This window comes from Monodelphis domestica, chromosome 4 (genome assembly GCF_027887165.1).
Source record: "Monodelphis domestica isolate mMonDom1 chromosome 4, mMonDom1.pri, whole genome shotgun sequence".
NCBI classification, from domain to species: Eukaryota; Metazoa; Chordata; class Mammalia; order Didelphimorphia; family Didelphidae; genus Monodelphis; species Monodelphis domestica.
Genome location: NC_077230.1, coordinates 197,423,956 through 197,441,599, shown reverse-complemented (window position 1 = coordinate 197,441,599; position 17,644 = coordinate 197,423,956). Strand labels below are relative to the sequence as shown.

The 17,644-nt window shown below is 38.5% G+C and overlaps 1 protein-coding gene across 2 annotated transcripts in view; it reads left to right on the top strand.

Annotated features, from left to right (window-relative positions):
- The first annotated feature begins 1,800 nt into the window (after positions 1–1,800).
- Positions 1,801–17,644, top strand: part of FRZB (frizzled related protein) — a 58,421-nt gene continuing 42,577 nt past the window's right edge. The window contains exon 1 of one of the 2 annotated variants that reach the window (XM_016433731.2): positions 1,801–2,976. In XM_016433731.2, coding sequence (XP_016289217.1) covers positions 2,505–2,976 — 472 coding nt within the window. In that variant the 5' untranslated portion in view covers positions 1,801–2,504. The remainder of the gene's footprint in view (positions 2,977–17,644) is intronic. The other variant, XM_001377870.4, reaches the window with a different exon arrangement.

The following is a 17,644-nucleotide window of genomic DNA, read 5'->3' as shown; positions in this document are numbered from 1 at the left end:
TGGCTAGACAGTAAATAGTGTCATATGAAGTTACCTTGGAAGACTTCTTGGAAGAGGTGAATTTTGAGTTGGATTTTAAAGGAGAAAGGATATGGATTGAGGGGGAGGAGATACATAGAGGGCTTGTCAGACAAAGGGGGCAGAATATGCAAACAAAAAGATGGGAGAAGCAAATTTAACTCTGGGAAAGCAAACATAATGACGACCTTTATTATAAACAGTAGTAGAACCATAAAAAAGGTTGACTAATTTCTTATAGTGATTGAACGATTAACATTTGCAGGAAACATTAAATATTCTACTATGGAATATGCTTCTTAAATCTGGCTTGTGGAGAGTTCCAGTCACATAGTCTGTAGTTTATCCAAAAGATGAAAAGAATAATCCCTATTCTTCTACTACAAATGACTTCCTCTCTTCGAATTCAGGATGAGTTTTATTTTTAAAAGACAACAAATAATTGTATAGACACAAGTCAAGTAAGTATACTCCCTACATGAATTCCCATGTACCAACTAGTGTTCTTTGTTCTAAACTGAACAAACTTTCCTTGGACAAAACATGCGGGTTGTAAAGTTTTTCAAAGGTCGTTTCGGAAATCAAATTCCACAAACTATTTATCGCTTACATTTTTATATCTACTGTCTCCAAACCAAAGCAGGGGTGCTGAAACAGATATCCCACTGTTTGCTCAAAAGAGGGGCATATTTTCCCTGGATAGCGGCAACTGTGAGAAATAGCTGGATGAAAACAAAGAAATATTTCAATGATGGGGAGCAAAGGTGACTTCCTGTTTTGTTTTGGGCTTTGTTTTCTTCCCTTCTCAATGAGGTCTATGTTTTTCTGATGATTTAAACTTCTCTCGCTCAGTGATTTCCCATTGAAAGAGGGTGGTGCGGCTGCCTCCGCAGGTCACTTCATTACAATATGCCCTGAAAAGGGAAGGGGAGTGGGGGGGAGGGGAAGGAGGTTACATTAGAGGGAAGAAGCAGACTGTGAGGAGATCTGCTTTCTATTTTCTCCTCTAGATTGAATTCATCTGGGTGGAGGGGGGGGGGGGGGGAGTAGTGGAGGGAAGGATTTTTTTTTTTCCAGCATGGTGCAATTTTCCCATAGATTTCTTTAAAGGGATAGGGGAAGGAGGTAGGCAAAAGCATTTGATAAAAACAGCCATTTTATTTGAGAGCAAAATCAGAAACAATTAAGCAAAATTCCTAAGTGGTTTGGTGAAACTGACTGGTTTCTTTCACTAATGCTTGACAAAGAGAAGTTATGATTTCATAGGGCAAATTAAAATTAGTGGGATCCTTAATATCTTTGTGGGTAGGATTTTCTTGCTGGGTAAAACTACTCTTCCCTTCTTTTGTCCCCCACCCCTCATCTCCCCAGTTGTTCATTTTAAAATGATGCTCTGGAGTGCTAGGTTTCCGTTCAAATGGCACACAGTGGCACCATCGCTTTCTGGGGTTACCTGCCACCCTTGACTTTTAAAAGGACTCTTTAGTAGCTAGTTCTTTTGGCCACAAGTTTAATGCTGTGGAAACATTGATTATAGTGAGAGTGGGTCTGCAGCTTTCCAAAGGAATGAGCAGGAGGAAAAGGGCTGAGGGTGTTTTTTAGGAACTGAGGCAACACTGCCTTAGGTCATATCATCTCCCAAGCTCCTCAGCTCCCCTCCCCCATGCCCATCAGCATCCCCCACTCCCCAGCATCCCCCACTCCCTAACATCCCCCATCACCTTCTCTTCCCTCCCCCTCTTTTCTGAACGGAGGAGAAGGCTGGGGAGGGCTGGAACTCCAGCGGGAGGAGGAGCTCCCTCTTTGGCCATGAGGTGCGAACGTGAAAAGGAGCTGGGTTGGAAGCACAGACTTCATTTCAAAGCTGGTCCTGTCCCTCCTAGCAGCCACAACACTACTCAGAAATTCAGTGCCTGCGCACCCTCTCCCTCAACCACTAAACTTCAAGACTTACAAACTCTAACTCAATGCTTTCCCCCTGTCCTCTCTGGGAATAAGGCATTTTCTCCCCATTTTTCTTTTCTCCCCTCCCCCACCCTTGTCTCCCCCCTCCCCCACCCCTTTGCTTTCCTCCTTTCCTCCTTTTCTCTTTGGAGAATTTCATGATTCCTTTAGCTGTTTTCTGGGATCCCAAGGACCCTCACCTCTTTCCACAAACAACTGGATTCTGCTCTGGTGTTTGCTTGTTTTCCCCCTCTTGTTTTCCTCACATCTGATTTATCTGGGAAGTCTGATTTTTCTGCCTGAGAGAAAGGAAATGAATAGATGCTGGTGAGAACTAAGAGCAGCAGCAGCAGCAGCAGCCGCCCCAGCAGTGACTTCTGTGAGGAGCCCGTAGGACCTTAGTAGAGGAATCTGATCCAAGAAAGGCTGGACGACTGCTCCTGGGAAGAAACTCACTGATCACTGAGAGGAGAAAAGAAGAGGGAAAGAGTTTCTCCACCTCCTTTAGCTTTCTAGTCTTTCTGACCCTTTCTACCGAGATTATGGTTGGCTGCAGTTCTGCAGAGATGCTGCTGCTGCTTCTGTTTGCTGTGGCAGGCATCTTCTTCAGCCAGGTGCCTGGATCCCAGAGTGCAGCCTGTGAACCTGTGCGCATCCCCCTGTGCAAATCCCTTCCCTGGAACATGACTAAGATGCCCAACCACCTGCACCACAGCACCCAGGCTAATGCCATCTTGGCCATCGAACAGTTTGAAGGCCTCCTAGGAACCCGCTGCAGCCCAGACCTGCTCTTCTTCCTCTGTGCAATGTATGCACCTATCTGTACTATTGATTTCCAGCACGAACCCATCAAGCCTTGCAAGTCTGTGTGTGAGAGAGCTCGGCAGGGGTGTGAGCCGGTCCTCATCAAATACCGCCACTCGTGGCCAGAGAGCTTGGCCTGTGAAGAACTGCCAGTGTATGATAGGGGTGTCTGCATCTCTCCTGAGGCCATAGTCACTGCTGATGGAGCTGGTGAGTGCGACATCTGCCCTTATCCCTCCTAAGTCACCCTTTCCCTTCTTGGATCCGATTCCACTTCTAGTCCTGGTTCCTTGCCTTCAACCCATCTCACTTTACCTTTCCCGTCAGATCTAATCTCCTATTTCAGTATTAACATTCACACTCTTAATTATGCCTCTACCCAGCAAGAATCCTGATCTTGACTCACTACTACCCTTCCAAACTGATGCTCCTTGCCCTATGATATATGATCTTTAAATCCCTTAATACTACACCCATTCCTTTCATATTAGATCTCTAATGGACAATTTAAGGAATCCTCTTTCTACCTCTCCTGAACTCAGAGGAACTAACTTTACCAATGCTAACACAAGCTTCTTCTTTGACTAGGCTGCTTTTCTCTTAACATTTCCTCAGCCCTTCTTAAGGTAATCCTCTACAAATTTTTTCTTCCCAGTGTTCTGGGTAACTTCGCTTATTCCCTTTCTGCCTTTTTGGGCAGCATTGCCTTCTAGGTAGCATTATGGATTTGGAGTTAGGAGGTCCTTGGTTCCGATCTACCCATCATATTTATTGGCTGTGTAGTGTTGGGACATTTCTGTGTGCCTCAAGCAACTTCCCCAGGACCCAGCTATTAAGTAAGAATGTGTTAGTTCACTTTGAGAGAAAGTATCCACTTTTTAACTTTTGGGCTCTTTTTTCTCTTGCAGTCACTTTTTATGTAACCTTGCTACAATGCATAGATTGTAACTGCAGTGCACTGGCCAAATTCTAATTTGGGCATCTGTCTTTACCTTAAATTCCCCCTCTAGCTTCACTGAGATAAATAGTTCTTCAGTTCATGCTGGAAATAGTTATAAAAAACTACTGTGCAACGCTAATGAATTTCTACTTTTCTCCTGTCTTATTACTGAACTTTTTTTAATGCATGCTTTAAAATAAATTGGAAAAGTTTTTGGGTAATAACAACTGATATTTTATTTTGCACTTTAAAATTTGCAAAGAATTTTTAAAAGCCTTTTATGCTCTTACTAGAATAACACTATTCTTCATCTCACTCTTCTTTCTCTTTATCTAGTACTCTTACTCTTCTTTCCTCATTCAACATTCATCCCCACTGTCCAAGCAGCCTGACCTTTTATACTTTCATTTTACCCTTTCTCTCCAGGCAGCCTAATCTCTTTAACTCTCTATTTGCTTCTATATTGCCTTGCCCATAAAACTTTATTGTGGTTCTAAACAGAATAGAACCAATCACAGTTTGCCCATTACGTTTCATTCCAATTGTGCTCTCTATAAGATCTGATATCCTAATGAAACAAATTCACTCTGGTCTTTTTAATCCAAATAAACCCCTCTCCTACCATGTAGCCTAGACTTTTAATTTTATCCATCATCAGTTTTAAAAGTAGATTGGATGCTTTAGAGCCCCTTAAAAAAACTTTTCCCTCACATTTCAGATGAACTGTTTTCATTTCTAAAAGCACCCATTTCTTGCCTTCTTGCTTTTTGCTTTAAAAAAATCTATTTTTTCTTTTTATACTCTTCCCCAAAATATATAACTAGCTATAAATAACTCACAATGATCAGGGCGTTGTTTTTAGAAAAATTATGGACCATCTTTTCCCCTTCACTGTCCTTTCCTGATTTCCAGCATATTTGTTTATCCAGTATTAGGTAAGTAGGGGAAGAAGAAAGAAATATAATATTGCTTTTTGGTGGTAGAACTTACAAAACTTTGGCTGCTAAAGTACCGCAATAAAAATTCACATGATTCCTCTCCTCCTCCCTCATGGTTCAGCATCTTTATTATCTTTGAGAAGTATTTTGGCATCGTAGATACTGATTTGGCCTGCAGCCAAGAAGACCTGGAATCAAATCATGCCTTTGACATACAGGCTATGTGACCCTTGATAAAGTTGCTCTAGTCATTTGTCAGTTTTCTAAGACCATAAGTTGCAAAGAAGGTGCTGATTTGCCCTGAGAGCAGGAGTTTCCACACCTGCAAGTTCCCTATACCAATGACATCACAGGTTATGCTCGTAGCCAACTTAGGTGTGTTTTGGGTTTATATTAGATTGTGATTTCTTAAGAAGAGAATGTTCTCATTTACCACTGCCCATTGTTAGCATTTACTGCCATTCTACCCTTTTCCCCAAGTCTTTATGATTTGGGGGACAGCCAGGAAGGAGGTAGGGTCCAAACTTGTGATTTCATTAAGGTAAAGATTTGAAAAAATGTAAGTTGTTATTACTGATATTGAACCAAGAACTGGTTATAGAACACAACTGGTGCCAATGGCTGTTTTCAGCCTCACCTACTATGTGCTCAAATAGTAGACCTGTGCCTCCATATTCATTATAGGAACAGGTCATAGAGAAATCTACACTAGAATCTTGGTTTGTCGATTTTGAACCCTTTAAAGGCTGGTGGCTCTTTCAGACTCTTTAGGAAGGTAGGGTGATGACAGTGTCTCAGATGGCTATGTGTTTGTAAACTCTTCCCTCCCAGGAGCTGTGGAGCTTTAAAAATGACCATATAGAAAAATTCAATCCGAAGGTGGCTTGGTCAGATCAGGAGCTTCTCAAAGCAATCCCTTTCTTTTTCTTTTTTCTTCTTAAAATTTATTTAATTAATTTAGAATATTTTTCCATGGTTACATGATTCATATTCTTTCCCCCTCTTCTCCCTACCCACTCCCATAGCCAACAAGCAATTCAACTAGATTTTACATGTATTATTGACCAAGACCTATTTCCATATTATTAATATTTGCAATAGAGTGATCATTTAGGGTCTACATCCCCAATCATATCTCCATTGAACCATGTGATCAAGCAAATGTTTTTCTTCTGTGTTTCTACTCCCACGTTTCTTTCTCTGGATATAGACAGCATTCTTTCTCATAAGTCCCTCAGAATTGTCTTGGATCATTTCATTGCTGCTAGTAGAGAAGTCCTTTATGTTTAATTGTGCCACAGTTTATCAGTCTCTGTGTACAATGTTCTCCTGGTTCTGCTCCTTTTGCTCTGCATCAATTCCTGGAGGTCATTCCAGTTCCCATGGAATTCTTCCAGTTCATTATTCCTTTTAGCACAATAGTATTCCATCACCAACAGATACCACAATTTGTTCAGCCATTCCCCAATTGAAGGGCATCCCCTTGTTTTCCATGTTTTTGCCACCACAAAGAATGCGACTATATATATTTTGGTACAAGTCTTTTTCCTTATTATCTCTTTGGGGTACAAACCCAGCAGTGCTATGGCTGGATCAAAGGGCAGACAGTCTTTCAAAGCCCTTTGGGCATAGTTCCAAATTGCCTTCCACAATGGTTGGATCAATTCACAACTCCACCAGCAATGCATTAGTGTCCCAGTTTTGCCACATCTCCAACATTTATTACTTTCCTTTGCTGTCATATTAGGCAGTCTGCTAGGTGTGAGGTGGTACCTCAGAGTTGTTTTGATTTGCATTTCTCTAATGATAAGAGATTTAGAACACTTTTTCATGTACTTATTGATAGTTTTGATTTCTTTATCTGAAAATTGCTTATTCATGTCCCTTGCCCATTTGTCAATTGGGGAATGGCTTGATTTTTTACTTATAGTTTCCTTCTTTATACGTAAGTCATTTACCCATTCAGAATTTATTTTGGTATAGGGTGTGAGATGCTGATCTATACCTAATCTCTCCCATACTATTTTCCAGTTTTCCCAACAGTTTTTGTCAAACAGTGGGTTCTTGTCCCAAAAGCTGGGATCTTTGGGTTTATCATATACTATCTTGCTGAGGTCATTTACCCCAAGTCTATTCCATTGTTCTTCACTTTTGTTTCTTAGCCAATACAATAGCCAGTACCCCTGCTTTATAGTACAGTTTAAGATCTGGCACTGCTAGACCCACATCCTTCACATTTTTTTCATGATTGCCCTTGATATTCTTGATCTTTTGTTCTTCCAAATGTACTTTGTTAAAAATTTTTCTAATTCACTAAAAAAGTTTCTTGGTAGTTTGATAGGTATGGCACTGAATAAGTAAATTAATTGCAGTATTGTCATTTTATTATGTTAGTTTGTCCTACCCATGCGTAATTAATGTTTTTCCAGTTGTTTAGATCTAGTTTTAATTGTGGTGGAAAGTGTTTTGTGGATGTGTTCATATAATTCCTGTGTCTGTCTTGGCAAATAGATTCCTAAATATTTTACATTGTCTAGAGTGATTTTAAATGCAGTTTCTCTTTCTAACTAATTCTTGTTGCTGAAATGTGTTGGAAATTTATAGAAATGCAAATGATTAATGTGGGTTTATTTTGTATCCTGCAACTTTGCTAAAGTTGTTGATTATTTCCACTAGATTTTTAGTTGATTCTATAAGATTCTTTAAGTAGACCATCATATTATCTGCAAAGAGTATAGTTTAGTCTCCTCATTGCCTATTTTAATCCCTTCAATTTCTTTTTCTTCTCTAATTGCTACTGCTAGCATTTCCAGTACTATGTTAAAAAATAGAGGTGATAATGGACATCCTTGCTTCACTCCTGATCTTATTTGGAAGACTTCCAACTTGACCCCAAGGCAGATGATACTTGCTGATAGTTTTAGATATAAACTGTTCATTATATTGAGGAAGGTCCATCTATGCCTATGCTTTCTAATATTTTCAATAGGAATGGATATTATATTTTGTAAAAATTTTTCTGCATCTATTGAGATAATCGTGTGATTCTGTTGGTTTGGTTGTTCATATGGTCGATTATGTGGATATTAAATCATCCTTGCATTCCTGGTATAAATCCCACCTGATCATAGTGGATAATCCTCATGATCACTTGCTGGAGTCTTTTTGCTAGTATTCTATTTAAGATTTTTCCATCTATGTTCACTAAGGAGATTAGTCTGTAATTTTCTTTCTCTGTTTTTGGTCTGCCTGACTTTGGAATTAGTACCATATTTGTGTCATAAAAGGAATTTTGTAAAACTCACTCTTTGCTCATTTTGTCAAATAGTTTGTATAATATTGGGATTAGTTGTTCTTTAAATGTTTGATAGAATTCACTTGTGAATCCATCTGGCCCTGGGGATTTTTTCTTCAAGAGTTCTTTGATGGCTTGTTCAATTTCTTTTTCTGATATGAGGTTATTTAAATATTCTGTTTCCTCTTCTGTTAATCTAGATAAGTTTTATTTTTGTAAATATTCATCCATATCCCCTAGATTGCCACATTTATTGCTACAACATTGGGCAAAATAGTTCTTAATAATTACCTTAATTTCTTCTTGTGGGTGGGATTACCCTTTTCATCTTTGATGCTGTTAACCTGATTTTCTTCTTTCCTTTTTTATTAGATTAATCAGTACTTTATTTATTTTATTTTTCAAAGTACCAACTCCTAGGCTTATTTATTAATTCTTTCATTTCTCCTTTGATTTTTAGGATTTCCAATTTAGTTTTTATCTGGGAATTTTAAATTTGTTTTCTTTCCAGTTTTTTAATTTGCACATCCAATTCATTGACCTCCTCCCTCTGTTATTTGTTGATGTATTCACTCAGGGATATACATTTTCGCCTGAGAACTGCTTTGGTTGCGTCCCATAGATTTTTATATCATGTCTCCTCATTGTCATTCTCTTCAATGAAATTATTAATTGTTTCTAAAACAATCCCTTTAGATGCTGGGAAGAGAAGCAGTTTCAGAAAATATGCCCCTGAGTTACCTATTGCTGAAGACCAGACCAGACCCAGCACAATAACTTCATTGAAAGATTCCAGGATAAAATTCATGAAAACATTCTTTCAATGGGAACCTGATTTCCAAGCTTTTAAAAAATGCTATAATATTCATGATGATTATAGCTTTATCCTTATTAGAAAAAGAAGTTCTAGAAGGAGAATGAGGAAAACCACAAATAGGTGTTTGTGTGTATTGTTTTTGTGAACACAGTGAACACAGTTGAGGAAACTGAGCAGTATAGAGGTTAAGTGACTTGCCCAAGGTCATACAGCTCCCAATCAAGGCTACATTTGAATTCAGATCTTTCTGACTCCAAGACAGGTATCCGATGTACTGTACTACCTCTTATGCCCAGGACCATTTAGTATCTCCCATTTTGGAGAATAATTTCACAAAACTTAAACTTTATAGGTTGTTAGAAAAAAATTAGGTTGTTCCTAAATGGAAAGAACTAGTCACTTTAATTTAGTCCACAAAAATCTTTAAATTCTACTCCCTAACTCAAAAATAATTACTGAAGGCTGGCTTGGCATTACATTCTGATGCACTGCAACAACAAATTATTTTCTTTGAGGATTTCATTGCACTTAACCAGAAGGCTGGAATCAATCAACTGAACTTTAATTCTTTTAGAAATCCCTTTATCTTATTTTCTCTTTTAGGCACAGAGAAAGTAATGACTTCCTTGCAGTCACATTGCTAATATATGTCAGAGAAGGAACTTGAAGACTGTAACTCTCTTTGTGACTCCAAGACTGATTCTCTATCATATCAAGACTACTTCTCTGAATTATAATAATTAAGCTTACTTCTTTAACAACAAAATTATTCTGAGGACCTTTGTGAGGTAGTGGAGTCATACTTTTTAATTACTATGTAATGTGCCAGAAGAGATAATTTTTTTTTAGGTAATGAAATGATGCAGTGGGAGTTTATACCTATAAAGTAGTTTGCCAAGTCTGGCTCTTCATAGAACCAGAGCCCAGAGTTCTTGGCACTCAGCATAGATTGGTTGTCTTTCCAACTAGCCAGTTTGGGCTGTGATAGTGGAGGGTCAGGCTGGCCTGGACTAGTGGGAGGGATCAAGGGTCAGGTGGATTTAGTTCATCTCATTTTCTCCAGTGTCTCTAACTAAAGGGTAGAGGGATAGGGAACCTGCTGTTGTTAAGATTATAGTTTCAAGAAGCTACCCTTTATGTCATGGGTCCAAGACTGAATGTTAGGCTATAATGAAGAGGGACACAAATTCTAGTACAAGAACTTTCCATATCCTTAACTGTCCTCTGTCTTCAAATTAACTAAATTTTGAGGTACTTTTAAAAAAAGGTCCCTTGCCAGGACTGGGGATGTACTTTACCAAGTTATAGTCAAATTGAAAGAATTGTGAGAATTGACTGAACCACACCAATTCTATCTTGTGACTCAATTCTGGATGTAGCTCAGTTCTATCTTTATTCAAATATAGATCTAATCTAGTGATGGCGAACCTATGGCATGGGTGCCAAAGATGGTATGCAGACTGCTCAGACTGCTCTCTGTGGGCATGTGACTTCTCCCCCACTTCCTTCCCAGTTTATTACTAGAAAGGCAAAGGGACTCTGGTGGAGCTGCTCCCCTCCCCCTCTCCACCATGCCCTAATGACATTTTTTCACATCTCCCACCCCTCTGCTCAGCAGTCCTTCCCCTCTGTGGGGTAAGGGGGTGGGGGAAGGTTGTGCTTGGCACTTGGTGGGGGGAGGGGCACAGCATCTTGTCTTGGGATGGGGTAGGCATGGCACTCGGTCTGGAGTGGTAGGGTGGAGGTGGGGCCCAGCACTCCATCTCTAAAAGGTTTGCCATCACTGGTCTAGTTGAATTTCTGTCTTGTGAGAAAATTTAATTCAGTTATGAGAATTGTGAGAAAACTTTATTGTATTGTTTGAAGCTAGCCCTCCGTGACTAGGGAGCTGGACCACCTCTACCTTTTACTTAGAGACCCCTAACTAAAGCCTTAGATTATACTGACCAGAAATCTAGACAGATCCAAAGACTGATCCAAAGAATTTTCTCACAATTTTATATCTCAAGCAACCCATTTCCTTAGCTGAAAACTGGTCCTGTACTGGTCAGTCAGTTTCTTTGTTCCTTTGATTGAACACAGATACTTTGAGTAGAGTGGGAAACCTCTTTTTATGATTTAAGGGAATTGCACCTGTTCACTTTCCCTCTCCTAAAATCTCTAATCTCTTTTCTAATTAGAAATCAGATTACTGGGGGCAGCTGGGTAGCTCAGTGGATTGAGAGCCAGTCCTAGAGACGGGAGGTCCTAGGTTCAAAGCTGGCCTCAGACACTTCCCAGCTGTGTCACCCTGGGCAAGTCACTTGACCCTCATTGCCTAGCCCTTACCACTCTTCTGCCTTGGAGCCAATACACAGTATTGACTCCAAGACAGAAGGTAAGGGTTTAAAAAAAAAAAAAGAAATCAGATTACCTAATCTTGCATCCTGGTTTATAGCCTATCAGTTGTTTTCTTTTAATACATAAAAACCCGATTCCCCCTTTATTCAGGATCCAGTGCCAAGTTGAGGAGACTTGTTCCCAATTTGTTATGTAAAGACCAAGAATTATTTCTGAGCTAGTAAACTTTTTTGACAGCAACTAGTTGGTACAGTGGATAGGACACTGGGCTTGGAGTCAGGAAGACTTGAATTCAAATCTGACCTCAGTCAATAGCTGTGTGATCTTCCATAACTCACTTAAACTTATTTTTTTTAAACCTTTACCTTCTACTTTAGAATCAATACTATGTATTGGTTCCAAGGCAGAATAGTGGTAAGGGCTAGGCAATGGGGGTTGTCACTTGCCCAGGGTTACCCAGCTAGGAAGTGTCTGAGGCTAGATTTGAACCCAGGACCTCGTATCTCTAGACCTGGCCCTCTATTCACTGAGTCACCTAACTGCCCCCACTTTCTCTGTGTCTTGATCTGCTTAGTTTTTGTCTTCATATTAGACATTGCTTATAACTGCTTATAACTTTCTATAGCATTTTAAGTGCTTTGCAAATATTATCTCATTTGATCCTCACACTAACCCTGGTGGGTAATTATTATTATTATTCCTCTTTTATAGTTGAGGAAACTGAGCAGTATAGAGGTTAAGTGACTTGCCCAAGGTCATACAGCTCCCAATCGAGGCTACATTTGAATTCAGATCTTTCTGATTCCAGGACAGGTATCCGATGTACTGTACTACCTCTTATGCCCAGGACCATTTAGTATCTCCCATTTTGGAGAATAATTTCACAAAACTTAAACTTTATAGGTTGTTAGAAAAAAATTAGGTTGTTCCTAAATGGAAAGAACTAGTCACTTTAATTTAGTCCACAAAAATCTTTAAATTCTACTCCCTAACTCAAAAATAATTACTGAAGGCTGGCTTGGCATTACATTTCTTTTGGTCAAATGCTTATTCTAGGACAGTCTGTGTGTATAATTGACAATGTAAGTGATTTGTTCTTCACTTTCAATGAATAGATTCAATGAAAAATTCAGCCATACAAAATGTTTGTTGTCATGTAAACAGGACTACAAGTTTGATCTGAATTTTTTCCCTTCTAATTAGTTGTGCTACTATTATGTAGATATCCTGGAGAACTGTTCAGAAATTGGCATCACAGTTGCAATATAACTGGAAAGGCAGGTCTTATTTTTGTTTAAGGATTAACAGTGAATATAAATTTATGCAGATGGGGTGAATCTCATATTCAAGAGAATCATTTAATTACAGTTTGCTTTATCTCAGAAACAGAGACAAACTATGTAAAAACATCTACAGTGTGCTAATATTTGATATAGATTTATAGAGTACACATAGTGAGTTTTTGCCAAAGGTTCTCTACTCATTTGTCCATTGGGTTTAGCTTTCTTGATCATTCTACCTTACGCTATGAAAGTTCTTCATCAAGTGATTACTCAGGGTCTTCTTGATCTTGGCAGAATCTAAGGGAAGCAAACTTCCCCATGTATGAACTGTAGTTGAATCATTTCTCTACTCTAGGAAGAACAGAGTGCCTTTTCTTTAACCTCAGTCTACAAATATTTGAGGGAATAAATACCAAGAAGGAAGAATTATTTAGTGTGATACACAGGGTTGTAAAGGGGTTGTGGTAAGGGGGAAATGGGATGATATAAAGGAATAGAAAACTTCAGATTGTAGAGAAAAATTGACTTTATAATTTCTCTTTTATGGATTATAAATTATTTTGGATATAGTTGGAATTGTAGAAATTGTAAATTACCTTGGATTTCACAAGGGGAAAATAGGAATTCATATACTATATCAGTATGATATGTTCAGTTTTATTTATAGCTAATTCTTTGTATAGGCTACTAAATTAAGAGATGGGGGACCTTAGAGATTTAAGTCCCTTATTTGACAGATGAGAAAACTGAGGGCTATAGAAGTAAAGGAACTTGCTCGAGTTTACAAAAGTTCTAATTAGCAGAACTAAGATTTGAACTCAGGATCTCTGTCTACCACACTTTTGTACCATACAACTATCTTGGTCTGAGATTGAGAAACAGTATAGCAGAGTGGAGCCTGGTAAGAAATGAAATTTCATTCCTGATGACATCAGTTGCATCCTAATAATGAATTAAAATGCCAATTATTAGTTTATTTTTACCTACCTACTTGTATTGTAGCCCTGAGTAGAATGTAAGCTCAGGAAAATAGGAATTGATTCTTATTTTGTCTTTGTATCTTCCATGCCTAGCACAAAGCAGGCACTTAGTAACACTTAGTTTGTTGAGTCTAGTCTCTCAGAATCTTCATTCAGGGGCCAAAGCTCCTCTGAAAGCTTCCCCTGTTCCTCCTCCTTGGTGATGTACTATTCCCTCACCAACTTACTTTGTATTTACTTTACTGTGTACATGTTGAATTCCTTCCTGCTCTTTAAGGAAAAAAGGCCTTTTTTTGGTCTTTGTACTCCCAGGTTCTTGAACGGTATGTTTCATACATAGCAGTCCCTTATAAATGTTTGCTATATTTAATTGTCCCTTCTCAATTACAGGAAAAAAGTCAGTTCTTATTTATTTGTGCCAAGGGAACAGAGCAACAGCTTTGATAATTCAAAAGGATTATAAATCCAAAACTCATCTATGTTGCAGTTTGAAAGTTTTATGTTTCTGTCTTTCTTTTGTATACCCAGAACTCAGCACAGTTCCTAGCATGTAGCCCATGCTTCAAAAATGTTTTTTGACTGACTATTTAGATTTAAATATAAGCATTTCGGAGGTCGAAGGAAGCATGAATTTTCAGAACAAAATAGTGAAGCAATTCAACCCAACAGGCATTTATTAAGCCTCTACTAATATTGACAAAGATAATGCATTCGAAGGTGAGAGGTACCTTTCACATGATTAAATCCATTCCCTCCATTTTATAGATGAGGAATTTGACACAGAAAGGTTAAGTGATTTGCTTAGGTTCACAAAGCCTGCTTCTGCAGTAGCTAAACTTATGTCTATCTGATTCTAATGCCAGGACTCTATCAACTGCACTTATCTAGCTTGCCACACACTTTGTTAGATCCTGGGGACATAAAGGCAAAATAACAAATGCCTTCACTTCATAGTGTACATTTTATTGGACGAATATAACATGCAAACATATTAATACATAGAGCAGTTATGGCAAACCTTTTAGAGACTGAGTGCCCAAACTGTACCCTAACATAGCATGTAATCCAACCCCTTACCTAGATAGGGAGAGGGAGGAAGTGCTCCTCTTGGGCTGCTGGGAAGAGGGGCAGGCGATGAGAGATATGTCCTTAGGTACAGTGGAGAGGGGGAAGGGAGCAGCCTCATGTGGCACATATACCATAGCTTTGCCAACATGGACATAGAGGATTATATGAAGAGGAAGAAAGCCTAGCACTTAGAAGGATGAAAAAAAAGATTTGACCCTTGAAGAAAATTAAGAAGTTTAAGAGGCAGAGAAAGGAATACTTTTTAGGAATAAAGGGCAGTGTATACAAAGATATACAGGCAGAAAATTGAGAACTGAATTCAGGAAATAAAAATTAGGACAAACTGACTGGAACATAGAACTCATTAGGGATTAATGTGTGAGACAGTAAAGAGAGAGAGGTTAATATAGTTTCAGAGAACCTGTGATTATGCATGGTACATACCTGGTGACAGAGAGCTAGTGGATTCAAGAGACAGAAACATATCTTTTTGGACATGGCCACTATATGAATTTGTTTTTTCTTAACTATGCTTCGCTGTTATGAGGTTTGCTTATTTCTCTTTCAGTTTTTTTTTATGGGGGATGGGAAAGTCAAGTGGAAGAAAGTTAGAAATAATGATGCTAGAAAAATAAAATCATTGTATCATTTTTAAGTGCATTGAAGAGAATGGAAGGAAGTTAAGAAGGAAGCACAAACAGGACAGTTTTTAAAGAAACATGTAAAATTTATTATGTAGTTAAAAAAACAAGTGTTATTCATATAGAATCTTATTTTTTGAGTTTTTCTGTGCATATGAAAATGCACTTTCTTTTTTGTTGTCATTAGTTAAGAATTTTTTAAAAATCAAGTAGAAGAAAAGTTGAAACCAAATTGAAAAAATATTTAAATAAGTGTTTATATTTGATTCTACAGGCCATAGAGAGTTACAGAACTAGAGCTCAGGAGAGATTGATTGGATTTATAAATTACAGAATCATCTCCATAGAGATGATAATTAAACTCATTGGAGCTGATGAGATCACAGACTCAGAGAAAAGTATAGGACCATGGACAAAGCAGTGGAGAATACTCACTGTTAAGGAGTTGGACATAGATGGTGATCCAGCAAAGGATAGTTGGTTAGACAAGGAGAAGAACAAGGATAGAGTACAGTTAAAAATTCCAAGGAGAAGAAAATATTCAAGATGCCAACAGTGTTAACAAACACTGTAACCTCAAAGGACCTAAAATGTTGTCTAGATCAGTGATCTCCTAATTGGAGACTTTTCATTAACTCCAGTGGGACTGTGGTTTGATCCTAAGAGATAGGTCTCCCTAAGTGGAAATTTAACACTAGCCTGTACTCCTTATTTTGTCACTCCTCCACAACCATTGGATTTTGAGAGGAGAATGGTTTAATCTTAAAAGTAAAGCTGCTACATTGCTTCTTCCCTGCTCCTCTTCTGATTGAATAAGAATGTAGACAAAGCCTTTTGTTTATCTATAAACCAGCCTTTTAAGATAGTGGGGTAGAATGGCCAAGAATGGCCAAGCTCATTCTATAGCAGTGATGATGAACCTTCCACATGCTGTGCCCTGCCCTCCCAAGACCTTCCCCATCCCCTTGGAGACCAAGTCCCCTCCCCTTCCCTCCCAACCCCCCCCCCCCCCCCGCCCCCATCACCTTACCCTCATAAAGGAGAGGAAGCACTTTCATTAGGCTGCTGGGCAAAGGGGTGGGTGAAGTGAGGAATGTCCCTAGGTTCAGTGGAGAGGGGAAAAAGAGCAACTTGGCTTGAGTCCCTCTGTCCTCTGTGTGCCCTCTCTCGCATGTGTGCCATGGTTTTGCCACCATGGCCATATAGCCATTCTAGAGGTCTTATGACTTCATCAGGATGATCCTTGTCTCTTACCCAGAGTCAGGTCAGAATCCACTAATCTGAAGGACTTTGGAAAGGGACTTATCTTCATCATTCTTGTTCTTTCTATGTTTAATAGTATTGATCAATATTGATTGACAGTACTAATATTTTCTCTCCTCTTTCTGCTCTCACTTAGTTCATCTCTTACCTACCTGTCCAATCCTTCCAAATCTTTTCTTAATCATCATCCATATCACACACTATACCAGAGAGTATATGCCAAGATTCCAAGTCTTCTTCTCTTTTTACATTCTTTTATTTTTAGTGACTTATAGACCCAGATCTCTCTCTCTCTCTCTCTCTCTCTCTCTCTCTCTCTCTCTCTCTCTCTCTCTCTCTCTCTCAATAACTGAATAACAACAATTTTATTATAAGGCTAATAGAATTTAGAAATAGCTATATTACAAGTTAACATATTACCTTAATATTACCCATCATCTTGTCTAAAGCCAGTAGACTAAATGATGTTCATTAATCATTAGTGCATGAGCAGAATGTGCCATCTTAATTAATATCCTTCTTTTCAAAGTCTAGGTTTGCTTATTCAATTTCTTATTTATCATAGACTGAGAATTGGAAGGGACATCAGGTTTTCTAGCCCAAATCTCTTATATTACAGATAAGAAATTGAGGCTCAAGGAGATTCCATATTATGTCCAAGGTTATTCATCTAGTATCAGAAGCAGGATTTTGATTGGTCCTCTGACTTTGCAACTAGTGCTTTCAGTCACAACTACAATTCAGGTTCCCTGATTCCTACTCAAGGTTTTCTTCCAATAGCTCCTGAAGCCCATCTGTTGTTTTCCTACCTGTTTCATGAAGGCTTCTGTTATTTCCCCTCATAGATATGGCTAAAGACAAAATTGCTAGAAACATATCTTCTGCTTAAGGATGTTCTTAATGTACAACTAGGTCCCATTATTGAGAATAATGAATCCTGTGAAATGGTCGCATGTGTTCAAATGTGCATTATTCAAAGTTATTTTTATGTGAAACATGGTCATTGGTTCCAGCTTAATGAAAATGTGCAGTAAGAATTCAAATAATGTGATTGATTAATAGGATTCATTATTTGCATCAATGGGGTCTTGTTATAATACTAAAAAGTATTATGAAAATGTCAGTATTTTTATTGTTTTCTTTTTATTTCAATAGACATAGGATTCCTTTGGTGTTAAGAACTCCCAGAGATGTAGCGGTAGGGTTATAGTGGGAAGAATAAACACTTAATAAAAGCTTACTCTGTATCAGAGAATAGGGCGAGGAAACAGCTTTCTGGGAGATAGAGGAAAGAGAGCTATATTAAGAAATGC